Below are 27985 nucleotides of genomic sequence, written 5' to 3'. Positions count from 1 at the left end.
ATTAAATTATTTCGTCTGGAAAGTATTTACGTCAATTTAAAAGCACGAGAAAAGTAAAGTGATGTGTGAAAAATTGCCAAAGTCGTTTCAATACGAATACAGGTCTGAGTTTTCATAATTTGCCTCAAGCAGGCAAATATTACATGAAAGTCGAAAATTATTTTGGTAATTTTGAGAAAATTGATGCCTTAAAATTATGGCAGAAAATACTGCAATTAAAAAATATCTTACCAAGTCAAAAAGTGTGTTCACTTCATTAAAAAAAAAATCATTATGTCTTATCAAGTAAGTACAATGTTTATAATGTATTACTGAACTTATATGTTTAAATCTAAAAAGATAACTGTGTTTTGACATCAAGAATACTTGAAGAGATATTTATTTATCTATATCGATTTGATGAGGCTTTTCTATTAAATTAGTTGTTTGTAAACAGTATGACGTTAAACTGAGCACATCCTCCTCATTTTCGATCTGATTTTTTCCACATTTAATCACATGCCCTGCTATCAATAGTATTTCACCTTTAGTAAAATTACGATTACTCGGCTTTGTTTGACCCCAACAACAAATTTCATTAATATTAATCATTCTCTTCTTGAAAAATTGCACAAAGAGTATGTTTTGCTGTGTTATTTTTAAAATTTGTCACTTTATGTCAGCCATGTTTCTTTAGCCCCGCCCATATGTCAGATCCCAATTTTTTTAATGAATTTCTAATAAAAACTATGTACGCATCCGTACAATTCACGAACAGTGTGAACCGACCCTTTTGTACGTATTTTAATCAATAGAACTATTACAAATTATCAGTACAAAATAACACACGACGTTTCGTGGCTTTATTGATTTTGATTATGAAGTTTCATTCGTAGAAATGTCAAACATTTAGATGGGCGGATTACGAATATAAAATTTTGTTGTTTTTATTGGTAAATTTTTATTTTCTAAAATGCAAATATTTATAAACGATTATTTTGAAAGTAATTAAAATGTAATGAGGTTTTAATTATGATATTATATTTCTAGGTGACAACTGATAAAAATACCTAATAAATATAATGGCACAAATTCAAGGAGATCCGTGGACTGTTCAGCCACGAGAACGAGCTCGATACGAAGAACAATTTAAATCGTTACAACCAATAAATGGTCATATAAATGGATCTCAAGCCAAAGGTTTTATGTTACAAAGTCAACTTCCACCTGTCGTCTTAGGTCAAATTTGGTAAATAAACAAGTTTTTACATGCTAGTATTTTTTTAAAAGTGTAATTAACAAAATATTATTTGGAAAAGTTTTTAAGGGGCGCTTTTACGTTTTTTAAAAACAATTTCGAACACTATGTGGAAAACTAAAATCAAACTTGTTCATATCTAAATAACTTCAATTACACAGGTCTGCGACTAAAAAACTGCATAGGATTTTTTACATTTTCTTATAGATTTTGACCTCCCAAAAACAGGAAAAATATTCAAAACATTCTATCACATAGGTTTTCATAGATATTATAGTAACAACATAAACTAGTCTTAAAGTAGTATTATTGGACAATGAAAATAAATTAGCTTCGCTTCCAATGGGGTATTCTGTGCATATGGAAGAAAACTAACTATAATAATTTGGCCATTATCCTGGAAAGAATCAAATATCAGGACCATTAATGAATGGTTTGTGGGAACTTTTGGGTCAGCAGGCAGCTGACGATGCTTTTGGGTCAGTAAGCAGGCTATACTAAATATCCTTGCTTCTTATGCTTATGGGATAGTAGAGCCAGAGAACAGCATTAGACTAAAAGTGATTGGCCACCCCGAGAAACTTAAAAACTTGGAGAGAAAAATGTTATCAATACTACTTTTTTGCCGCCAGGAAAAGTTTTGTTACCACCTCTCCATATCAATTTGGGGTTAATGAATCAATTTGTAAAACCCCTGCAAGAGGGTGGAGACTGTTTTAAATATCTATGTACAAAATTCCCGAAGCTGTCAGAAGCAAAGTTGAAAGAGGGAGTTTTCACTGGCCTCGACATAAGAAGGCTTTTAACCGGCACCCTCATTGTGAAAAGTATGAATGAGGAGGAAAATAAGCTTGTGTATCATTCAAGGATATAGTGTGAAAGTTTTTAGGAAATACTAAGGATCCTGACTACAAAACCATTGTTCAACTACCAGCATACGATGCTCAAGGTTGCAAGATAAGCCTGGAGGTCCATTTTTTACACTCCCACATAGACTATTTTCCTGAAAACTTGGGAGCTTACAGTGAAGAACAGGAAAGATGGGATGACACCAAGGAAGATGGGATGTCACTATGCTTGCAGGTTACTGTAAAATTTTTAATAAACGAGTGCTTTTACCAATTTTTAGTGTTTGAATTTGCAAAAAAACCTTACGTGATAGAAAAAAATGGCCATCATTTCTGAAATCAGCGCATTCTAAAACATAATTTAGTAAAAATATCTCATGCAGCTGAAAAAAATTTTTTTTTGCAGACCTGTGTTATTATTAGGCATTAATTTAATTATTTTCAATTCCTTATCGCTAAAATAATTACTAACAAAAATTTTATATTTAGGTCCCTGGCAGATACAGATGCTGATGGAAAAATGGACATAAGTGAATTTTCAATCGCATGTAAATTGATTAATCTGAAGTTACGTGGCTTTGAAATACCAACAGTTTTACCACCAGCTCTATTAAATTCAGTGAAAAACACTCCCCCAGCGATACCCCCCTTACCAACACAGATAATGAATATAAATCAAACACCATCTACTATGGGTAGCACAATTATACCCCCGCGTCCTCAACCTCCAAAACCTGCATCAAACGATATTAATTTATTGGCACAACAGCCTATAATGCAACCTAATATTATGAATCAACCACCGTTAGTGCCATTAGGGTCGGCTATTTCAACTAACCCTGCACCCTTAATTCAACCTTCCATGCCAATAATGTCACAACCAACTGCATCCTTAATCAGTGGACCTACACCATCGTTAATTGGTGGTGCAGCACCATTAGGAGGCTTGGTACAACCAACGATTCCAGCAGCTAATGTTCCTGGTGTTTTACCACCCTCGATTCCCGGAGTTTTACCATCATCTATTCCTGGTGCTTTGCCATCTGTTCCTGGAGTTGTGCCATCTATTCCTACTTCAATTATTAGTACTGGTATGCCGGTTAAGACAGAAACAACAACACTACCAGCGTTACCTTCAATGGAAAATTTACAAGGTTTAATTTCAACGGCTCCAATTTCTTCTACCCCCATTAAACCACTTGAATCGACAGTGAATACGACTCCTCGAAACACTATGGAGCGCATTGGTTCAATTGAGTCTCCCATGTAAGTTTCATAACATTTTCTTATAACGGATGCATCATCTTTTATGTCGGTAAAAACATTGTATTTCTGGATCTTTTAGGCAAATCGAATGGGCAGTTCCACATCAAACAAAATTGAAATTTACCCAACTTTTTAATACCACTGATCGTTCACGATCTGGATACTTGAGTGGTCCACAAGCTAGAAATTTAATGTTACAATCGAAATTACCTCATGCAGTTTTAGCACAAATCTGGTAAGTTTCGAGAAATTTCTTGATATTCATATAAAAAACCATTACGAAATATTTAATTCTATGTTTAGGGCGTTAGCGGATATGGACTCAGATGGACGATTAGGTTGTGATGAATTCGTTTTGGCCATGTATTTATGCGAACAAGCAACCATGGGAAAATTGCCGCCAGCAGTATTACCCACTGAATTAATTCCACCAGCATTTCGACGTGCATCGGTCACTAGTGGAACGGGTGTTGGTACGACTTCACGACACGGGTCTATTTCTAGTCAAGGTTCCCAACAACCTGATGGGGATCCAGCTTCTAGCTTGCCACAAAGTAAGAAACAAAAATTTAATTTAAATAAATTATTTAATTTAGATAAAAATTACTTGTTTCTTTTTTGTAGCTACTTTCGAGGATAAGCGCAAGGAGAACTTTGAGAAGGGTCAAGCTGAATTAGAGCGACGTCGTCGCGCTTTGTTAGAAGCACAACGAGCTGAAGCTGAAGCGCGTGAACGTAAAGAACGGGAAGAACAAGAACGAAAAGAAAGAGCTAAAGCAGAACAGGAGCGTAAACGGCAGCTAGAAATACAACAACAACTTCAGGAACAACTTGAAAAAGAACGTCAACTTGAAGAGGAACGAAAACGACAACAGGAACAAAGAGAGGCAGCACGAAGGTAATGAAAATTGTATTGAAGTTTAAGAACAACTTAATATGATTGAACATTTTTGTATCTTTGTATTTATTTTCAGGGAAATGGAACGTCAAAGACAGTTAGAATGGGAGAAACAACGTTCCCAAGAATTACAACAACAACGACAACGATCTCAAGAAAATGTGTTGAAATTGAAAGCACGCAATCAAACGCTTTCGATTGAATTAAATTCACTTACCGATCAAGTAAAAGAATTATCCCAGAAAATTTGTAATACTCGAGTGGGCGTCTCAAATGTAAAAACAACAATTGATGGAATGCGTGCAACACGAGACACACACATGCAAGAATTATCACAATTAAAAACAAAATTAAAAGAGCAAAATGCACGATTAATTGCACTCAGTCAGGAAAAATTAAAATTGGACACGAAAAATAAAATGAATTTACAAAATGATCAAGATCATTTAGATCAAACACAAATGGCGTTCGATAATAAAGAAATTATTATCAAACAATTGAAAGTGAGTACCATTTTCTTGCTATTCGATCGTTTGATAGAATTTTCCTCCTTATAGTCAAAACTGAAATAATTTTTCTAGGCGGAAGCGAAAATTGAGGAACAAAATATGTCACTATCTTACGATCTAAAATGGAACTATAGTTTTGTAAAATTGAAAATAAATTTTCTTTTTTTAGGATAAATTACAGGATATGGAAGAACAAATTGGTGGAAAATTAAGTGATATTGAAAATAATAATTTACAATTAAATGATCTCACACAACAATTAAATGACTTAGTGAGCGAATGCGAAGTCATATATAACGATTATGAAGCAAAAAAAGAGAAGGTAAGTCTCTCAGGCCCAAGATTCTTTACCTTTATTTTCCTTCCTTCTTCAGAACCAAATTTGAAGCTATACAATTATGACAATTTCTTTTCTAGGTGCTACAAATGAAAAATATCAACAACAATGCTGCAAATGATTATCAAAGTGCATGGAAAGATACTGACAACGCTTGGAATTCAACATCGTCTGCCGATTGGGGACCACCAGAAGATGTTACAACGAATAATAGTACATCGCCATCAACATCAATTAAATATCGTGCAATTTACGAATTTGTTGCACGAAATCAAGATGAAATATCATTTCAACCGGGTGATATTATTATGGTGCCACCGGAACAAAATGGTGAACCTGGTTGGTTAGCTGGTGAAATTCGTGGCCATTTAGGATGGTTCCCTGAATCATATGTGGAGCCTGTTACCGATGGAAGCACTACATCCGAAAGTGTATTATCTGGAGTTAAGGATGATAATATACTTATAAACCGGCCATTAGAGTAAGTTTTTTATTTGCGTTCAACTTTGTAAATCAACTTATGTGCGGCATTTCTCATAAAAATTTGTCTTTTCCTTGGGCGTTCTCTTGTATCACTCTTCTCGTACAAATTTATCTTTTGATCTTTCTCCCGGGGCCCCCAGGCAGTGCCTAATTCCCCTCTACCATGGTTAATCTTTCACTGATCATGTACTCACAAATAAGAACTCGAACTTATGGTGTGACCTAGAAAACAGAGACTTGCTTTTAAAGTGTGGTCCACTAAATTATATCAAATAATTTGCTCAAACTGTTCAAATCTTTTGTACAGAGGTATCGCTGAAGTTCCGGAAGTCGTAGAAACTGTATCACAAATACCTGTTGCCAATGAAGTAGCAGCACCAGCACCTGTAGAGGCGATAGGAGAACCAGACTATTACGTTGCCTGTTATCCTTACAATTCAATAGAACAAGGCGATTTAAGCTTCAATGCAGGTAATTGAAATCAGTCAATTTTACACAATTTTTTAAAATTCCCTCATTCGATGAATCCACGGCATCCTTATATCCTTTCTCCCCCTCTCCTTTATCTTTGATACTACTGTAGAAATAATTATTACAATGAATATGCGTTTTTAAGGTGATGTAATTATCGTTTTGAAAAAAGAAGGCGAATGGTGGACTGGACAAAACGGTGATAATATTGGAATTTTCCCTTCAAATTATGTACAAAAAGCTGATATGGCGGTAAGTCTATTAAAATTCTTTAAATATCAACAATAACAATTGGTAAATTTTTATTTTAGCCACCGAATGTTCCAAAACAATTGGAACAAGCTAAGCAAGATATTGATAATGCACAAAATAAATCATCGTCAGATTTTGATGCAGAAATATCAGCGATTAACGATAAACGAAAATCTGTGGACAAATCACCAGATTTTGCGGCAATGGGTTCTAATACAATGGTTAGAATGGTTTTTTTTTATATTAAATTCCTCCGATAAGAACAATTACTTTTTATCGCTTTTGACTTATCTATATTTCCTCTGCTTCTGAAATTCTGAAAGTTCTTTTTAATTTATTAACATCTCTTCTCCTAGTATTTGGTTAGAATCATGGTTTTCACTCTTGGAGACTTTTATTTGATTCCCGGTATCGGAACCAAATATAATAGCTGATCTAATCTCCTCAAGAGGTTCTTTTAAAGAACAGTAGTTTCAGATTCATATAGTTTTAGCCTGAAGTCAGTTAAAAAAATTGAAATTAATTATTTTCTTTTTTTTAGACTCTCAAGAACTCGAAAAAACCAGAAATTGCTACAGTTTTGGCACCATATCAAGCAACCAGTGCTGAACAATTAACACTGTCACGAGGACAATTAATAATGATTCGTAAAAAATCCGATTCTGGTTGGTGGGAGGGTGAATTACAAGCAAAAGGACGCAAACGTCAAGTAGGCTGGTTTCCTGCTACATATGTTAAAGTATTAGAAAGTAGTGGTCGTAATAGTGGTCGAAATACTCCAGTTTCTGCAAGTAAAACTGATCAACAAGAAATGATATTAGGTAAACACATTTTTAGTCAATTAGCCTTTTCCCTGGGAAGATTAAAAAAAGATCCTCTAGATGGTAGGGTATATTTATACCCCCCTCACCCTAGTGTTGCCATTTAGCAGATCTTTTTTTTAATCTTCCCAGGAAAAAGGCTAATTATTCTCTTATTTCATCGATTTTAAGCTGATTCTAGACCTTTGGTTTGAGTTAAAAGTTAATTTCTTTTTTAAATTTCCAGATAAAGTAATTGCCTTGTTCCCATATACAGCACAAAATGTTGACGAATTAACATTTACAAAAGACGATATAATAAGTGTAACGGCCCGTGAAGAACCTGATTGGTGGCGTGGTGAATTAAATGGAGTATCTGGTTTATTTCCTAGCAACTATGTTGGACCCTTACAATGTAAGTAGAAAATATTTTTTTATTGATTTTTATCATTTTTTGTTGTTGTTGTTAAAATCCCAAAATATTCCTGTAGATTGTTTTTTTAAATTTCCGTACATCCTGGTTAACTTTTGAACATTAAATTTGAAATTTATTGCAGTTTCGAATTTTTTTAATTAATTTGAAATGAAATATTTTTAAAATGGGATTAAATTTAGGTGTAAATCACTCTTTTATGTTTTCTTTTTGCTTGAAATCAAATTTTTTATTTTGGCTCAAAATGTACGCTGCCATTTTTTAAATTTTAATATGTTATTTATACGGTAGCGAAAATTTTTTCTTTAATATATTAAACGTTAGATAAGAAGGAAGAAGGAATATCCTGTTTAGTTAATTAAAAGTGTTGAAATCTTAGAAAAGTGTTATTTATAATCATGACGAAATATGTTTTTTTAAATCCATTTTTGAACGAAATTTGCCACTTAATATACTCATTAATCAAATTTAAAATTTGAGTCTACTTCAGGTCAATTTTTAGGCGAAAATTGCCATTGTGTTGATTTTTGCTCTTAGATGGAAAAGAGTCGAAAAATGTCTATGGTAGAATTTCGGCAAGTAAACAAACTTGCACTTAACAATTGTCCTGTAAATCGACCTGGTTACATTTATTTGGATTATAAGAATTTATTAATATGGTGAACTTGTGTTTAAAGTCGGTCTGATTAAAATGTTCATATTTTTAATAAAATTTTATGTCAGGATTTGAAAAATTTATGTCTGTCTGTTTTAAAGAATGATATGCTTTATTATATACAGAGTAGTCCACAAAAAAGGTTACATATTTTTATCAAGAAAACTGTAAGTTTATAATTTTGACGAAGAAACATCGTTGCTATTGTGAAATTTGGGTTAAATCAGGCTGGAATATTTATTTGAGAAACATTTTACTCATAGTTTCTCTAGTAAAAATTCGTTATATTTTTTTGTTGTGAATGTTTCTTTATACAATGTCATTCATAAACGAGATAACATTCAATAGACAAAACTTTGATTTTGTAAATTCTATCAAATTAATATCTCACAAAATATTAACCTGAGGAGAGAAATTAAAGAAATGCGAAATAAGAGTGTCTGAAATATATTTAAAGTGCTATTTACAGAACCAAAGTTGTTTTTATTATGCTTTTTTTACAATCGCAAGACAAAAAAAGGATTTTGAGGAGTATTCTCTCTTTTTTGAATGCCTCTGTATATGTAATGAAATCAAAAAACTGAACTAGATATTATGAATAGTTTTCAATAATTTACACTAAAGGCAATCGATTATTTCGTCAATAGATTTCTCTTGTAATATTTTACTATAGTACCAATACAATTTTCTGAGAGAGATATAGATAAGTCACGAATTCACGTCCATACATTCAGTTCGTTGTAAGTTCGTTGGTTTTGATAGTAATTTAAAACCACTTCATAACAAAGCACAAAATAGTAATTAGTATTGATCTTGCATTTTTTATTAAAAAGATTGAGGGAAGAAGATATAGAGGTTGCGCCATCTTCTATGTCGGTATGTAAGCATTGAATATTTTTGACATTTGTCAATCGATTGAGTTGGTTACACATGTTTTTGAAACATAAATTCAGTACAATTTGCTCGTGACAACACTATTCGTCGTTTAGTGTAGTTCGTTGAGCCGGAGACAGTGGGAAATTGTCAAAATGCCGTTCATCAACAACCAAGGCGTTTCAATGAACTGGTCAGCGATCAGAGACCGTTGTCCAGAACCCAAAAGTGTCGTATAATCACCAAATAGTCACTGAATCTGATATTTGGAAGCAAATTTTGATTACCGGCCCATTTCACACTTTCTGATGGCATTAATAAGCAAAATAGTCCCATTTGGAAAATGGTGAATCCACACGAGATTCATAAAACGGCGTAGCTTGCTTAAAAGGTGACTGTTTGGGCCAAAACGTAACAAAAAGAGATATGATTGATGTTGTACGCAAAAACTAATCCAAATAAATTGAAAAGGATCAAATTGAATAAAAATACCTCATGTACAGAATTCGATTGTTTTTCTCAAAGTTATTCAATGTTTATATACCGACATAAAAGATGGCGCACCCGTTATATTGCCATACCATTTTCATTATAATATCTAGTTCAATTTTTTATTACTTTGGCGCTAACAATAATAAATATTGCAGCTATAATTTTGAGAAAGAAAAAAAAGTGATGAGAAGAAGAAAATATTGGAAATAATTATCTATAAATAAAAGTTTATTTCAGTGTCAATATGTCAAGTTTTGAATTAGTTACAAATAGATGATAATTGATTAATATAATAATAAATAATTTCAATTTAGTTTAATTTTATATTATTTTTGTTTTTTTTTTTTCTATGATAATTTTGTTGTTGACATTTTGACGTTTTTCAGACGAAAGTTTTTAAAATGGTACACGTACATAAAGTCCACAAATGTAAATATATTTTTAAATTTGGACATTGATCAATTAGTCTATTTGTTTACATCTAAATTTATTACCCAATTTTTTTTTTTTGTAAATATATTGTATATTTTGTTTCACTGGAATAAATTTCAAAAGAATTTACTTTTAAAAGTAAGTCTCTATTTTTTTTTAAATTAAATTAATAACAAATATTAATTTTATTGTTAGGCCCTACACACACGATTGAGCCAACTAATTTGCAACCTTTTTATTTCCATGGTTATTTATTTATTAATTGCACAAAAGTTGCATCCGTGTATGTAGGCCCTTTAGAATGTTTTTAGTGTGTTTTTGCCTTTACTAATTTTATCAAAGCTAAATAATTTAGAGTGCGTTCATAACACTCATCATCTGTTGAAACCATAGTTCACGAATGTATCATAAATAATCATTAATATTTTTTGAAGCTGGATCGTAATATATTTTAACAAAAATACTTCAAAATTTCAGCTTGTTCATCGATATCATAATTTGATCAGAATAGAATTTGGAATGTTTATTCAAAAAACTGTGATATCGGTACCGAGAAAATCTTGTATTAACTTTGCATGATCTATTGCATTCTGTCTATGGTTGTGACACTAAGGGTGCATTTAATACGTAAAAGCGCTTGCAAGCGTTACTGTTTAATGAGTTAAGAATTATTAAGTACAGTGTAATATAAAAGTAGGCAAGGTTTGTGTTCTGACCACAGTCACATATACACAACTGTGGCTCTGACTGACCGTTCACTGTGCTCAGATCCCGTGGACAGAAACGGATTAACCTCTAGACAGAGTAAGCAGCAGCCTAGGGCCCCAGGTAAAGGTTAAAAGGGGCGCCAAGTTGATTTACGAAGAGTAAAAAAAAGAATAGACAAAATAATAGGGAGAAAAGGCAAATTTTTATGGTAAGTGTGCCAAGCTAATTTACGAAGAGTAAATAAAAAGAGGGAAAGACAAAAAAAAAGGGAAGAAAGAAAATTAATTTACGGAGACAAAAAAAACCACCACGCCTGAATTCCTGGTGGCCCTGGATAATTCCATTACTTATGGGACCCGCCATGGGTTAATTCGGCCCTGCGCGTGGTGTAGACAGAGCGAGGTAATTACCGGGCGAATAATTTAATAGATTCCAACAGTCGCCATATTTGTACAAGTACTTTTACCGGTTAAATGCACTCAAATATTTACATGCACGCCTCTATCGGTATCATTCGCGAAAGTTTCTTTTCCAATATGAAAAATACTTAATTTTCGTAGGAAATTAATGTTTTTCGTAGAAAAATTTCGAGACGAATACAGTCCTACGATAATTGAAGAAGATTAGCTGTTTCAATTCATTTTCATTCATTGCCTGTCCAGTTATTTAGTGCTCATTTTAAGCTTTATTCAATCACAAGGAAGGAATGGTTTTTTTTGTCACATAAAACTTGTAGGGCAATTATTAATAAACATTTGAAGAAAATTAAACGTGTTTGAGATATGCTTTTAATGCAACCGTTAGATTCCAAAAACGAAATCGCTTAGGGAGCATTCTAAACTGCTCAACAACACGTTGTGTTCTCTTTAAAACATACCCAAGTTTTAAATTTCTTAAGTAATTTTCTCAGTTTTAAGAAGATTACTTTTCTCAAATTCTATTATTTATAATATTATAAGCTCACTTGTAGTTTATTTACGGTGTGTTTATTTACTCACCGATAGAGATGTGCTTTTATAAAATAACCTGTTTCATTCCCATTTTAAAAATAAAATCTAAATAGTAAAAGTAAAAAAGAAAATTTATTGTACTTAGGAATGGATTGGAATATCTCAACTATGCACGACCGTACAGCACACAGCGATTATTCCAATACTAATCAATCAAGTAGTAGTTTTATTATATGAAAAAATATGTGTCATCAAAATTTAAAGCACACATCTCAGTTTTTTTTGTTTTGTTTTGTTTTGAATTAATTATAAAAAGTAATTAATGTTATTAATGATCGTGAAATTAGTCCCACATTTTTTGGTGTAAAAATCGCAAACTTAGCGCCAGAACAAAATCCGATGCATATTGACTGCATCAAATCGAAATGATCGCTTGACATCCCTTTTTTAATATACAAGGGGTGCTGATATTAACTTAACGCTACCGAGCGCTCAATTAGATAAGAATCATTCGTTAATGCAGCACTTTACGAATTTGACACTTTATAAGCAAAGAAAAAAGACGGGACTAATACATGATCATAAATCTTAGTTAAAAATTTATATAATAGAATATATAATAATTCTTTCTACGTAAAAACGTTGTTATTTCCAGATATTCTCAAAGTATAACTGAAAATTTTTAGATTTAAATTGGTTGATTTTGGTGTTATTATTAATTTAGAAATTATAAATACTCAAAACATATATTATTAACGAAAAATAATTCGAACTCACTTTGTTCAAAAACAGTCATGGAAATCTATTCATTTGTAAACTCAATATCAAAAGGAAAACTGTTCACAGTTTTCCTTTATAGATGAATTGTCTCATGTGGAATTCGGGGTAAAATAAAACATAAAAGTCTATTTTACGAAATTTATTAAGATTTCAACAAAGAATTTATTTAGACCTGAATTTACGCAGTAAATTTGAGAGAATCGTCCTGGATCTATCTAAAAATAAAAACCTCGCTAATCTTCTAAATTGGAATAAAGATAATGACTTGAAAACAAAGACAGAATTTCGTTAGTTCTCGAATCCTAAGTGAAGTGATTCATCATTCATCGTTATTCATCTGGTTGCCTACTCTGTGAATAACTGAGGAAGCAAGCTAAAAAGATACCTGTCTCTCCATTAGTTTTCCTTTTTTTGCTGGGTTTTTATCTGTTTTTCTCCTCCATGAGAGTTTTAAAACTTATTTCACGTTAATAAATATGTAAATCAAATTATTTTTGTAGTAAAATTTTCTTTTTCAAGAGTCTGATATGTCTCGAATTAGCAAATAAAAAAATACTTTAATTTTTAGAGTACTATTTTAAATTAATTAATTTATTATTTAAACAAAAAAGTTATTCCATTTGAATCGAATTAATAAGTGATTTATTATTATATAATTATTTATTATTTAAACAAAACATTAAAAAAAAATTGTATATTTTTTGAAACAAAAAAATTAATTTTAATTTTATTTTTAAACACAAGTTCACAATTTATTATTTAAAATGGAAAGCAAATATTTTTTTATTGTTCCATCCCATGATTTTAGTTAAGGAGATAGAAAATGGAAAAGTTGTTCAATTTTTGTTTGTAAAGGGTGCGTTAATAAGAACCTGGATTATGATGAAGATTTTATTGAAATAGGTATTTGGGTACTTATTCGATTAATTCAAATAACTTTGTCCCACAGATCCCACAAAGAAATCTCAAATCTAATTAACTCTTTGTTTCATTCTCAAAAACGTTGTACAATTTTGTTAAACAATGATTATAAGTTTTTTTCTGAGTTTTCTTCAAAACATATTTTGGTTCTTATCGGACACCCTATAGATATTATTTTAGTTTGATTAATATACAAAATGATTTAGTTTACATCATGATCACTGATTTGGTCAAATAGTTTTAATGTTTTCAAGAGAGTCATATACAATACACGTTGTATTTACCAAAGATTATCGAAATCAGCCTAATGATTCCGTAATCTCTCGAAGACATTCAGTATAGAGGGTAAAGATGAGGAGAATCATCTTTTTATATAAAAAGTGTCTACCGAAAAGCAGAAAATTGGTGGCGCTGCTATAGCAAAAGTGTAAGTTTTAAAAGAAAGTAATACAAGTATGATAAAGATCTAAACAAGTTATTAGAGAAGGATAGAGAAGTTCACATCAAACACCTTTTGCTACACAAGCGCCATTCTGGTCAATTTTAGAATAAATTCTGGTCATATTGTTAGTTAGAATTTTATATGAACAACCCTATTCGCGCGAATCGTGTATTACAAATTTGAACATCGGTATAAATCACAAATATTCGTCGACACAACGTGTAATGTGTTTTCCTCTTTCGAAATCATCATAGCTTCTTTATTTTCTAAGATGAACTTGGTAGTTTTGAAAGTTGAAGGCTGTGATCTACATCGAATTTCATGATGTCAACTATGTCAACGATTATGATATTATTTATAATACCCATTATCCATATCTTAAAAGAAAATTGCATGAAAATTGAAAAAATTTTAAGGTAATTTTATGAATAGTTACCATTTATGTAAATGAAAATCTATTCATCGATTTTATTTGAAAAAACATTTCTAATGTGGATTTAAACTTCTTAAAAGATTTTTAATTTTAGAAAGCTCTCTAGAAAAAAAATGCATTTTTAGGCCTAACATATTAGGTTTGTCCGACTTGATTAGGTTTTTTTTTTTTTTTTTAAATACCCTTGAAGTATTATCAAGTTTAAAATTATTGAATTACGAATAATCGAGAATATCTAGAAAACTTTTTAAAAGTATGTCATGATTAAGCACGATTTAAAAAAAATAAATCGTAATGTAGCTATTATTTTAAGGTATCAACACAAGTCATATCCAAAGGGAATCAAATAAGTCTAGAAAAATAGTTTTTTGCACAAGTGATTTCGGGTTGTTCCAATTTTTCCATCACACTTACGCTAATCAAGCATTATCTTATGTTTTAATTATTTTCCAAAATCGAAGCAACGGACTTAAGACAGATCTGAAAGTCAAATGTTAAGCTCGATTGAAAATCCTCTGAAATCTAAGGTTGTCTTCCGCTATTTCAAGGACTCTCATATTTGATTGTAAATTTAGTTAAAAGAAGTTGCCGAACGTATTCGAAGAAAATGTGAACTAACTACGACAAATTCTGAAATCTTATTGAATTTATTTTAATAGATCAACTTGCAAGATGTTTAGAATTTAGTCAGAAAAGGAACTGAATTGTCGAACATATTTGTTAATTCGTTAACTTGTAAGATGTTTCGAAATAATTTTTAATTTTCTCACAGCATCCTGGAAATCACTTTTGGAAAAAAACTTATTTTAATTTTTATAAACATGTGCTCTTTATTTTAATCAATATTTTCATAAATACGGAAATTTTAAAATGCGGTTGCATGTTTTAAAACAATACTCGTTGATTTTCCAACGGTTATTCGGTGCGCGTGTCTGTTTTTGCGATGCAAACTCAAGTCATTTTTCAAATTTTTCAAATTTGTGGAAAATTGAAGGGTTGTTGTTACAATAACCTCTTACATTTCCAGCTATTCTGAAATATATTTCAAATACTATTACCTAGGGAAAAACTTGTAAATGGTGCTCACAGCATTTTAAATTTTCCATTTTCCTATCTATTTATTTATTTTTTTTAAATCAATTATTATCTTTACACCTAAATTTAATTTTTGAAACCAAAAATATTTCATCAATAATTCGAATTTTTACGACAATATACGTAAAATAGAAAAAAACAACTATGCTTTCAAAAATATGTAAAATTATATAAATAAATAAAAAAATTAATTTGTTGCAATTTCTCAATTCTATCTGTAATATTAATTAAATAAAAATGCTTAATTAATTATTAAAAAAATACCCATTTAAAATTATAAATTAGTGTTTCATTTCAATAAAAAAAATAATAAATTGTTTTCAATGTTCAAAATAAAAAATGAAAAATAAACCAATAAGTTATGTTATATTACAAAAAAAAACGGCAATTTTATTTCCTTATATTTCTTTAAACTTATTAGACTTACCAGATTATTGGGAACCCCCTGAAACCTAAAATATTAAAGGTTATTGCCGGCGAATAACTTGGCCTTTGAAGCTCGCATAAAGATTAATATAATTGTATTTTAAAGAGAAATAAACAAGCTTTCGATTGCACATACTCAATTTCTTGTCTTATGCACCTCGTGCACGCTTTTAAAATTCGTATCAAATTAATAAATAAATTTTCCCAGCGTTTCTGCTCTGTGCATAAAATATTAAGTAATGATAAAAGTGTTTGAGATATTGATTCAAAAACTAGAAATAAGAAGCTATCGGATCATATACAAGGTGGGCCATTTTAATCTATTATGGTTAATTGTTCTTTTTTGTAATTAACCAATCAAAAAATAACTTAAACAAAAGTTGCAGAGTTTGATGGGGGACATCATGTTCTGACAACAGACTGGACCTAGTTCTCTGGGTTGCTTTTTGGGCTACAATTACCTTATACACCGATTGATTTGAATTTTTAAACCATCGTTATTTCCTCAACTCATCTTTAATTTATATAACGCCACAAATGATTTCATACTCACCTAATCCATATTTTTGCATTCTCTTATTTTCCGTACCTCTTTCTCTCTCTCATAACTTACCAAAACTTAAACCAGACTTATGTTGTTTGGACCGTTATCTAGTATCTTATAATTTAAATAAATTTTTGTTGTACAGCTTCGAACAATTTAGAAGATAAAAAACGTTTGGAGAATATATACGAATTAATCAATTCACAAAAACAGTATTTAGATGATTTATTATTGGTAATCGAGGTATTTGAGAATCCAATCGAACAGAGTCAATGTATCAATGTGAATTTAATATCAAAAATATTTATTAATTGGCGTGACATTTTATATTGTGATCAATTATTTTATCAAGATTTAATGAATTGTGAAAGTAATTGTTATATTATCGGTGACGTTATTTCAGCTCATGTAAGTATAAATAACATGAAATAGGACGTGTAAGTGTCGCAGCCAACTAGCTTAATTAGCCGTTAAAAATGAATGACTAATTAAGATATTTGGCTGCAACATATGCATGATTTTGTTTAGTCAGATTTTTCCCGAAAATGTACAAGATGAACCATTTTAGCGTACCGTAATCAAAGATGAAAAAAGGAAACCTTATAATTTCGTCTTGCCCGTCTGTGTCACCAAAATCAAATTTAAAAAATATTAAAACCTTTGTAACTTTGCCATTTGTTGTACAATTTTCATAAAAAGCTCTTCCAACAAAGAATAACTTTAAGCTACATATTCTGTTCATACGATATGAAATTGTTTTTTTTTTCTTTTGGCAGGTAAATCGTATGACGCCATACACAAAATTTTGTAGTAAACAATTATCGGCCGCTTCGTTACTACAACATTTACTAGAGACATCGATACCATTTCGAAACGAAGTAAAAAAATGCCAAAATAATCCGAAAACAAAAGGCATGCCATTATCATCGTTCCTAATTAAACCAATGCAACGAATTACAAAATATCCCTTATTTATATCAAAAATTTTAAAACATACAGACGAAAATCATCCAGGTATGTTATTATTAGAGTTGATAACTGATTAAAATGGTAGAGTCTTCTAATAGTAATAATTGGTCTAATAATTTTCGATTTTATAGATTATTATAAATTAAAAAAAGCCTTAGTACAAATGGAGAAATTCTGCCAAGAAGTGAATGAAAGCGTTCGACGTAGTGAGAATACAACACGTTTAAAATGGTTACAAAAACATGTTTTACAAAGTGAATCATTACATATTGTTTTTAACTCGGAAACGAAATCGTTAGGACCTAGACAATTTATACATTATGGTGTCTTAATTAAGGTAAGACAATCATTAAGAATTAACAATCCGAAACACTTTGTTAATAGAAAACCTTTTATTAATAAAAATTTTGTTTCTGATTTAGGTTAAAAGTGGTAAAGAATTACTGGCCTTTTTATTTAATGATTTTCTACTTCTAACATTACCTAGTAGGCCTATTAATAATGAACGCCTATCATTTTATAGAGATTCTGACATTGAGTTAAAAATTTATAAGCAAGTAAGTAAATTATGGTATAGGGAAGTGTATTTGTTTTAGAATTTTTTTTTGTCGTTTTCGCCTACGTTCTTTAATCCTTCGGAACTTCATGCTTATTTTATAAACGTTATTTTTTTTCAAAATATCAAATAGAATGATTACTTGAAAATTTGTTCACCTTCATATTTTACGCTTTACAACATAAGTTAAGCAAAAAAATATTTATTAACAGCTGTGAGAGTTTTTCTCATCACAAGAATTGATGATTATATTACGAAAGACGACCAACCTGAAGGGTTAAAAACGAATATTTATGTATATCACGAAATCATAGTCTTTATAGGCTAAAATACTGTTTTATTTTGTATGTTTTAGCCATTTTTAATCGAGGATATAACTTTATACAATGACATAAAGATGTCGTCAGAAAATTTAAATAATATGATGGATAAAAAACGTTTAATAGTATTAAAAACACCAAATAAAATTTTACACTTATTTGCTGTAACAACGAACGATTGTACGCTGTGGATTAAACAAATTACGGAGGCGAAACAAAATGCGGAACAAAATAAAATTACAATACAAGCAAAAACTAATTTAAATGGTATAAGTATAGAAATTTTGTAAGAGAGGTTCCTTTCCCATTAGATCAGATTACATTGTGTTCACAAATTGATAAAAAAGGGAATTTTGGGAATTAGAAATATATAAAGGAACATTTTTTATTTTTAAACTTTTTTCCTCTCTAATGGTTTAGAAGATTGACCTATGTTGCTCATTTACGAACTCGACCTCATTTTTTACGTCCTATATAATTTATATGTCACGCTATAAAATTTTCAGCTTGATATCCTCTCGTTTTTGAGTTATCATGCTTACAGACAGACGGACAGACAACCGGAAATGAACTAATTAGGTGATTTTATGAACACCTATACCAAAATTTTGTTGGTAGTATCAATATTTTTAAGCGTTACAAACTTGGGACTAAACTTAATATACTATAATAAAATGATTTTATGTCAAGTCGTGATGTCATTCAAGACGTCATGACACTCTACATTGTTTTCGAAGTAACTTTATTTTAAATAATACTTTTTTTGATGTAAATCCGATACTAGTATAACATATAAACCAATTTTTCTTTAGGATAAAAGACTATTCTGTCCAAAAAAAATTTTACCATAGCTTTAGCCATGCTGAAAATACCTTAATCTATGATCTAAATGAGGCACTATTTTCTAACGAAAGATCACTAATATTGATTCGTTTCTTCATAGATTTTAACGAAGATAATGTTGTTCGATATCAAGGTCGTTTATTAATAAATGTAATGCATGGAATGCATTTTCAACGACAGACTGGTAAGTTAAAATTTATGGACCCACATCAGAATTTGCATATAAATAAATTGCCCTTATAAAATTTACAAAATTTTTGGTTTTAAGGTAAAATTGTGTGTGAGAATGTATTCTGTAAAGTGATAATGGATAAACAAGAACATAAAACAGAAAGTGTTAACGCAGTTTTACGAAATAATACGAATGGAAAAATTAGTGATATCAATAATGGATGTTTATTAACGAATACGATATTTGAATGGAACGCACCCATGCAATTTCATGTACATGATATTAAATCGGATATATTGCAATTTTATGTCTACGAAAATAGTATATTTACGCCGGATTGTAAGTATTACAATCTTGCTTGGTTTTTTTTTTTTACCTTTTGGAAATCTGGCCCTAGGATTGTACGTTGACATTTTACTAATCAATTTTAATTTTTAGATTATTTAGGTAAAGCATCAATAAAATTATGGGATATATACAACGATACAAAAACATCAAATGGACCCCTTATTAAACAGTTAATATTAAAGGAGACTGAAGCTGGTGAAATTGTTATTAAATTAGATATGCAAATATTTAATAATTCATTTTTAAATTAAGTTTAAACACGTTTATAGTAAGGATACTTTATTGCCGAATTTCGTGTTTATGTGGGCATACTGGTTAAATGCACTCAATTTTTATCAGGTACAAAAGATAGATTCAAGTGCGAGTTTAGGGTTCCGTAAACGAAACAACTAAAAAGAGGCTATGTTCTTCAAAATCCGTTCAGTTTGGAGGGAACTACAAGGAAAAAACTGCAATTTGTCGGTTTTTTATTCAAATTTTGTAAATTTAACTTGTAACATTTATGGTATTTTCTTGTAACGGGACTGCTGTTAGCTATGTTTCGAGTGCGAGTTTAGGGTTCCGCACACAAAACAACTAAAAAAGGGGCGATGTTCTTCTTAGTTGGTTCAGTTTGGAGAAAGCTACAAGGAAAAGACCGCATTTGTAGGTTTTTTTTTTTATTTTTAATTTTGTAAATTTTACTTGTAACAGGTGTAACTGGAAATGATTTAGTTGTTTTTATCCAGTGTATCCACTTTATAATGTTCATGTGTCCTACTATTATTTTCCTTTAAGTCAATAAGAAAATTAAATATAAACAAATTGTTACAATCGTTTTTCTCGATAGCTTTTTTAAAAAATAAAATATATATTCTTATTTTTTTAATTATCATTTTGTTTTCATTTTTTAAAATAAATTTAACAAATTGAGTGGCTACGTGGTCATCGCTAGTCAACCCACATTAAATTTAATTTAATGTTGGTCACATATTAAATTAGCGAAATCACGGTTGCGTTCAAGATGTTACAAAAATGTCCGTCATATGTGTTCATATGTAAAATCGAAAAAAATATTAATATGTGAAACAAAATTAGACAAGAATAAAGTAGAAATGCGAATTAGAAAAATAAAATTGTAATTTTTAATTGAACAGTCCTGAATTAAACTTTTTTTAAAAGTGAGTGTAAAAAGGTCTAGGACCAGAGATAGAAGATCAGTCGACAGAACGGCTAGTTTCTCACAAAACTTTTACGAACTAAATCTTTATTAATATTATATACAGAGTGTCTTTTTTAAGTTGACATATGCTTGAAATTTGACAAATAAATTTAATCGAGGAAAATTCAAACGAAAAATGTTAGTTTCAAAGGCACACATCTTATACCGGCACCGAATTCAATCGATTTAAGTTTTGAGGTCCAATTAAAACCTCTCTCTGATTCATAACTGACAATCATTAGATGAACGCTTTAAATTAGAAAGTTGTTCTTTATAAATACGCAAACATGCTGCAGAGAAACAAAAATTGAATAAAACAATGGAAATTTTTTTATACAAAACAACTTACTTTATTATAACAAAATTTAATAAAAAATAAACTAAAATATACAAGAAGTTGAAATTAAGTATGAAATATTATCTCAATTTTTTTAAATTTTTATATTACAATTGCTTTTCCCCAAATGTCTATTGATCAATAAATATATCGAAACGTAAAAATTAATTAATTTGTGGTCATTTTCAATTTTTTCATTCAGATCGAAGGACTACACTTCAACATCGTATACTACTAGCCTGTGGACATAATTAGAATATGGCGTTAGAAATGCGACTTGAACGCGGAATTGATACCTTCCTAAAATTCATTCCAAATTGATAATATGTGAAAAAACTGTAAATCCAAACGACTAGCCACATTCCCTTTAACATGTGTAACAGAGAAAACGCATGCGACGCCACTGAACGGCTAGTTTCAGATTGAATTCGTTGATATTCACAAAAAGGTTATTGTCGTTTGAATTTGACAGACAAAAACTGCGTTTTTAAAACTTCTTTAATTGAGAGGTTTCAATTAATTTTGAGCTTAAATTTTATCATTTTTAGGTCTAAACCATTTTTTAATTGATAAAAAAACAAAACTTCGAACTCATATTCTTGCTTTGTATAATTGTTTTTATCTAAATTTTAGTTGTTACCAAAAACCGTGAAAAATATCTTTTAGTCTTTTTAAGGATATTTTTATCTGAATCAATTAAATTGAGATTGATTTAGTTCTCAGTTAGCAATAAGTGTAGAAAATGGCCGTGAATTTCGAGGGGAAACACTTGGGGAAAAACAAAATGAAACATAATTTATCATACGTATCTAAAAATAGATCATTTCGAATCATTTATACAAAATTTTTCAACGAATTAAAAAAACACAGATAAAAATTGATCTAATACTTAATTTGTATTTTGTTTTTATAAACAAATGAATATAAATATAAATAAAAATTGCGTTTAAATATCCACCATTTTGTTTATTTGAAAAAATGTCTTTAAAAAACGCACTTAAAAATTAAAAAACAAAGAAAAAACTTGTGTCATTCATCAATCATCGATCGCATCATGCATTAATATAATATCACTTTATTAAAAAAATGACGGGTTCTTGGGAGGGACGTTATAATGTTGCTAAAATTCGTGTAAAACCAATACAAGCGGCAAGAGCTGTTTGTCCAAGTCCCCACAGTAACGCATACAATGGTGACATTGGTAAACTTGAAGCACGATATACAAACGCTATTGTTGCACTGCTTACAACACCAGACGTTAATGGTGGTACAACACCCATGATTATGATAAATATTGGGAAAAATTTACCAAATTTGTGTTTACGTAATGTGGCGAATGCGATTAAAGCTGCTATCTGTAAATTAAACATTCTTGTTTTTTTATTCAAATTACGATGAGCATTTTGTTAAAATATATCCCTTTCAGGACCCACAATAAAAATATTTAGCTAAATTTATAATATATTATTATTCGATTTCCATTTGCGAACTGCAAGTTACTCCTGAAAGAGATTATTCTGAAAAAGGCCCATCTTAGATGCAGGGAAGAACGTACTTGTGGTACTACATGACAGATATGGTCTGAGTACAATCGCAGGCGTTCCGAAGTTCTCATATCACTTCCAAGGGCCTCTGTTCGCAAAGTTGTTGCGGCTATCACAGGACACTGGCTGGGCGGCAAGCATGCTGAACGCTTAGGCCTGGCAGTGTATCACGACTACTGCAGGAGCTGTCACGGTGATGACGAGGAGACAATGTCTCATCTTCTCTGTCACTGCCCAGCTCTTGTCATGAGGAGATGGGCCAGCCTCTCTTTGACGACCTCTCCGACCTAAAGTCAGTCGACGTCAAAGCCTTCCTGCTGTTCTTAAACAGCTCCAAATGGTTCATGGAGTAGTGGCCGGGGATGGGCTAACCCATTTACGGTATCACAACGGACCCTATGGTCTAAGTGTGTCCCACCCCAGGACAGCCACTCTAACCTAACCTATTATTCGATTTGCTTTTAATTAAAAAATAAGTAGTTTTTTCAACGTATTTATTTAGAATGCTGCCGCCCACCACGGACGCGTATATATAGAGTGAACGCAAGGACTAAACACCCGCAGACCGGTGCTAACTCGACTCCTGTATAAGCAAGGCCAACCCGTGGATTTATGTTATTATCAAGTGGTCATAGTATCCGACAAATTTCTTGCTATGTTTTTCCAGACCGATAGCTTAAATGTGACGTCATGTGCTCATTTGAGAGCGCAGTTTGCGAAAAAAGTTGGCCAAAAGAAAGCCACTCACGAAATTTCAAGTATGTATTAATCATTTTACAAAGCATCCTTTTTGTCCCATGGTCTATATATTTTTTTCTTATTTTGGTATTTTATTTTGATTTTTGCTAAGAATTCTAGTTTAACCAAAAACTAGACTATAATAAAACGCCTTCAGGAGCTTATATCAGCGATAGTATTTTGCGAGAATTTCAGATTTACCGTCAATGGAAGAATTTTTGGCCAACTCAACAGGATTTTAGTATTTTTCCTCACATTATTTTCTGGCAATATTTCAAAAACTGCACATAAAATTATTAAATAGAAAATTTTTTTTTTCCAATGTTTTTTAATACTTAATACATATTTCTCTGATAACTGGGGGTAATTTCGGGTCAATCATATTCAGGCAATTCCCGTTTTACAGCCACTTCAAGGTTAAATTAAAAAGTCAGACTTCGATTGAACTGTAAAACACTTACCGTATGAATAAAAATTGATGAAAATAATGCAGTAAGAAAAATCTTATACCACATATCCGAGAATGTTTTTAAATAAGGTTGTCTTTGTGAATTTAAAAAATAATTCGCCTGTTCTTGAAAATCTGCAAAATTCTCATCTGCACTTGACATTATGCTGCGGTAGCGTCTTAAATGACGCCCCACAATAAATTTTCCATACTATTTTCGTTGAAAATACCTTACATTTTGAGGATGAACTTTGCAACTGAAAATATAAATAATGTTACCTGTCAAAATATCTTGGATTTAACCAAAAAAATAAAATTTGCACTTACAATTTGAATGACCATAAAAACACTTAAATTTTAACATGATATTTTTGAAATTCATTTAAACTTTAAAACTTAATTTATATTTTTAAATTGATAAAAGTTTCTTAAAACTATAGACAGTGTTTTTATTTGTCACTTGTATTTTAACGCCATTTGTCATTTGAAAACCATTGACATACAAGTAAGTGATTTATCCATGATTTATCTCCACTTTTATCACTAATATGAATTTAGTCTGTGAAATAATAGTCTAGCGCCAGACTTAGTATGTGACAGTCATTTCAAAACAGTGTACTTTTATTTCAGGGGGGTTTGGAATATTCATTTGACAAAATATTCAAATAAGAATATAATTGAATAAAAATACAAAAATCATTTTGCCCGACTTTCGACATAGCAACATGATGTTCGAAACCTTGAAAAATTTAGCTTTTAGGCCATTCTGAATAACCATCAAATACTACGCTTGGCTCTAGACCTTTAATGGGAAGTTTAAAAATTTTAAAATCTGTTTACTCCCCCTTTAATTTGTTAATAAAATATTTGAATCTGTGATTGAAATATTCTTAAAATAAAATTAAGTTTAAAAGAAATTAAATGAGAGAAGGACATCAATTCCTCCTCGTAGTTACGACTCTGAATATAAAAAATGCGGTAATCTTTGCTCTTTATATATATTTAACAATCTATTTTAGGTAAAAATATGTATGATATTCGGCTGTTAAAATATGTAGCCAAAAGTAAAATTTCTAATTTTAGAAATATGACAACTAACAAAATTAATTGTTAAATATTTTGTGTATATTGAATTCTAAATTAGATATAGGAAAAAAATTTAAACAAAAGAAATTTGTTATTAACTAAAAGTACAATTTTTGATTTAGAACTTTTCGTCTGTTACGTTTTTTGTAGAAAAAGTCCTATCCAACTAATTATCAAATTTTATATTATTTACCTCCAAATTTTTAGCTCTCTCGAATGAGATTTTGCTAAATTTTTGAGAATCAATTACTATATTCGATGAACGATGACAATACAAATAAAGCGAAGTACTTTACACATACATTTCTTTAGTAGTTTATATATATTTTGACAAGGTTTTACACATATGCAAGAGGAGTTGCCTATATTTAAGATAATTCAGAGATGTTAAGTTTGCGAAAAATTAATTGTTAATCTCAGAGTTTAATATTTAATATTCAAAGTCGTTTGTAAAGTAGATATTTGAAAATCACCAAAAATGATAAATCGAATATCAATTATTATTTAATAAATGGACCCGAAAAAATCTGCTGTGAAATGAATAAAAAAAAGCAGTATTCAAATAAAAAGAAGTATTAAATTTTCTTTATTATTTCTATTGACCTAAAAATCATTAAGAAGAAAAACTAACAACGTATATTATTTTAAAAAGAAATCTTTCTAATAAAAAGAATGTCTGCCTGCCTATTCATATATGGATAATAAATAAATTGTCTATAAATGGAATTGAAATTCTGCAGATTTATCTAAATACAATGCATGCGCAGTATGTGTACTATACGCATACTGAAAATCATGGTATTAATACATAGGTATGTCATTGTCAGGGAAAAATATTTTATTATTTTAATTTTCTCAGGCATACATTTTCACATTTCATAAAAACAGTTGATTTTTTATTAAATAATTCTACATTTTAAAGTGTGATCTGTGTCACATCAAAACGTCTGTTATATGAATTTGATATTAATCGAGATAATCTCAATATTACAAACGATAATTAATTTTATCTTGTTAAAGGTAGGTATATCAAAGATACAGATACAGATCCAGACTCTCCATATAGAGCTGCCAAATCAAAATAAAAAAAAAATAAAAAAAACTTTTAACAAAAAGAAAACCGGCTTCAAAAGAAAAACTTTTCCGAAATAAATTAATATGCACTAAAAAGTAAAAAAATAACGAAAATATAACGAGTTAAAATTATTGTTATTTTTGGAGTCGGTATCAGCCAAAGAAACAACTCTGACAGAACAGTTTGCTACATTAGCTTGGCAGACACCGACTCCAAAAATAACAAGAATTTTAACTACATTATATTTTCGTTATTTTTTTACTTTTTAGTGCTTATTAATTTATTTTGGAAAAGTTTTTTTTTTGAAGTCGGTTTTCTTTTTGTTAAAAGTTTTTTTTATTTTGTGATTTTTAGTGAATCTGAAGTACACTAACTAATTTGTCACTAAAAAAAGAATCATCGAAATCGGTTGGCTTGATATTAAGTTATTCTTCCTCTTGTCATGCATACTTAATGCAAATTTAAGACTTTTATAGTTTTCTCATGGATGCCGTTGTCAGGAGTGGACCAAAATGAAATGGGGCCACACGGGATGTATCAGCTTTCAAACAGATAAAGAATAATCAAAATCGATTCACCCAGTTGAAAGTTCTGAGGTAACAAACATTAAAAAAAAACTACAGTCGAATTGATAACCTTCTCCGTTTTTGTTTCAAGTCGGTTAAAAAAACAGAAGAGTATATCATTAAAGAATAAATTATGCAATTATTAGCAAATTATTTATATTATTACAGTATTAATAGTAAAAATATAATTATTTAACTCTAGTTTTTAGAAAATCATAGTTTTTTAGGCTTTTTTGTATATAATAATAATTAAAACAAGAAAGGGATACCGCAAGTTGGTCCCTACTATTTAGTCCAAGAGTACTCTGTGCTCTCCTTCCAAGTTCAAGAGTACTCTGAGAACCACCTGTCATCCAAAGATCGGAAAGTTGGCAGCCCTATCACCATATATGTTGATTGCGCATCACACATGTGTTGCCAAACTGTTTGTATTTATATCATGGTTGAAGAGAGTTGAACCCCGACTCTTGTTATAATACACTTGATTTTAAATTTCATTATAACAGACTTGTGTAAAGTTCTACCGTAGTCCGTACTCCGTAGTGACTTGACTAGTGACAGTCAAATGCTTTACTAAAGAACATGTTAATAATTTCATGTGCAATGCTTTATTAAAAATTAATAAATTTATAACATAGTAATTAATTAAAAATTTATGTGACGAAATGAATTAATTAATTTATAAAGTTTAAGATAGTGTTTTATAACAAATAAAAATCGAAAATGTTTAATTTTGTGAAGTGGTTTTCCTTACCTGTGATAATAATTATTCAATGTTTGGATTGAATGTGAGATTAGTGATAATTAAAAGTATAGTGTGCAAGGTTTAATTTTTAAATTGATTTAGATGTTTTGAGTCTGGATTATGATGCCTCAAAGTACGGATACAGTGATTAATATTACACCATCCATACATTCACAGGTAAATTGCAAATTTCTTTTTTTTTTTATACATAGGTGAACCATGACCTATACGAATTATGTCATATTTTTCCTAGAATTTAATTTTGGGAGAACCAAAATTTTATTTTAATTGTATGAAATAATTATTGCGAGTTTTGGAATATTTTTTTTTAACTGATTGAGTTGATTGTATGAATTTTTAGGACTTTGGCCTTGATATAAATATTGTCACGGTGTTTTGTAAAAAATTTTGTTTTTGAAATATATTCATTGCTGAATTGCTTAATTATCAATGAATTTTAGAAAAATATTTTAAACATTAAAACAATTAATTTTGTAAAAACTTGATAAATGGTCCAAGGAACTAATTTGAGACTAAAACATGAAAATCATATCGTTTTGATAATTTTATGAGCGTTTTTCGAGATATCTAAATCTTCTATAAAGATATTAGCAATATTTTTGAAATAGTTGAATTCTTGCATCTAAAAAATAGTTTTTTTTCCTGAAATTATGGGAAATAGATGGTAATAGAAATTTTACAAATTTAGAACTTAATTTGTTGGATATTGAAACATAATCGTGACCTGTTAG

General features: G+C 30.1%; 3 protein-coding genes across 3 annotated transcripts in view; 2 read left to right on the top strand and 1 right to left on the bottom strand.

Moving 5' to 3' along the window:
• Positions 1 to 826: 826 nt before the first annotated feature.
• On the top strand, positions 827 to 20300 carry LOC123299286 (intersectin-1). The gene is made up of 22 exons (XM_044881636.1): positions 827 to 932; positions 1030 to 1228; positions 2575 to 3351; positions 3431 to 3586; positions 3655 to 3905; positions 3976 to 4249; positions 4326 to 4752; positions 4928 to 5080; positions 5176 to 5576; positions 5886 to 6049; positions 6195 to 6301; positions 6361 to 6522; positions 6843 to 7122; positions 7349 to 7516; positions 16431 to 16693; positions 17062 to 17299; positions 17386 to 17591; positions 17677 to 17811; positions 18166 to 18397; positions 19074 to 19157; positions 19242 to 19484; positions 19584 to 20300. Exons 2-22 carry the CDS (start codon positions 1062 to 1064, stop codon positions 19742 to 19744), a joined length of 5049 nt encoding a protein of 1682 aa, XP_044737571.1. The 5' UTR covers positions 827 to 932; positions 1030 to 1061; the 3' UTR covers positions 19745 to 20300.
• A 1717-nt stretch (positions 20301 to 22017) lies between these two features.
• Positions 22018 to 24246, bottom strand: LOC123299352 (transmembrane protein 170A). Its single transcript, XM_044881729.1, has 3 exons — positions 24089 to 24246; positions 23775 to 24018; positions 22018 to 22386 (listed from the first exon to the last, which is right to left on the bottom strand). Exons 2-3 carry the CDS (start codon positions 23922 to 23924, stop codon positions 22141 to 22143), a joined length of 396 nt encoding a protein of 131 aa, XP_044737664.1. The 5' UTR covers positions 23925 to 24018; positions 24089 to 24246; the 3' UTR covers positions 22018 to 22140.
• A 2937-nt stretch (positions 24247 to 27183) lies between these two features.
• The window catches only part of LOC123299298 (breast cancer anti-estrogen resistance protein 1), a 43015-nt gene continuing 42213 nt past the window's right edge, over positions 27184 to 27985 (top strand). The window contains exon 1 of the mRNA XM_044881655.1: positions 27184 to 27410. Coding sequence (XP_044737590.1) covers positions 27354 to 27410 — 57 coding nt within the window. The 5' untranslated portion in view covers positions 27184 to 27353. The remainder of the gene's footprint in view (positions 27411 to 27985) is intronic.

Source organism: Chrysoperla carnea, chromosome 4 (genome assembly GCF_905475395.1).
Source record: "Chrysoperla carnea chromosome 4, inChrCarn1.1, whole genome shotgun sequence".
Taxonomy (NCBI): Eukaryota; Metazoa; Arthropoda; class Insecta; order Neuroptera; family Chrysopidae; genus Chrysoperla; species Chrysoperla carnea.
This window is presented reverse-complemented; position numbering and strand designations above follow the sequence as displayed.

What these genes read in the sequence shown, in the direction of transcription:
- LOC123299352 (XM_044881729.1), bottom strand. Translation starts at nt 23,924, where the DNA reads ATGTCAAGTGCAGATGAGAATTTTGCAGATTTTCAAGAACAGGCGAAT. An exon ending in CATCAATTTTTATTCATACG is followed by an intron (nt 22,387 to 23,774) that starts GTAAGTGTTTTA and finishes TTTAATTTACAG; the next exon opens with ATAGCAGCTTTAATCGCATT.
- LOC123299286 (XM_044881636.1), top strand. Translation starts at nt 1,062, where the DNA reads ATGGCACAAATTCAAGGAGATCCGTGGACTGTTCAGCCACGAGAACGA. An exon ending in TTATTATCAAACAATTGAAA is followed by an intron (nt 4,753 to 4,927) that starts GTGAGTACCATT and finishes TTCTTTTTTTAG; the next exon opens with GATAAATTACAGGATATGGA. An exon ending in GCATTTTCAACGACAGACTG is followed by an intron (nt 19,158 to 19,241) that starts GTAAGTTAAAAT and finishes TTTGGTTTTAAG; the next exon opens with GTAAAATTGTGTGTGAGAAT.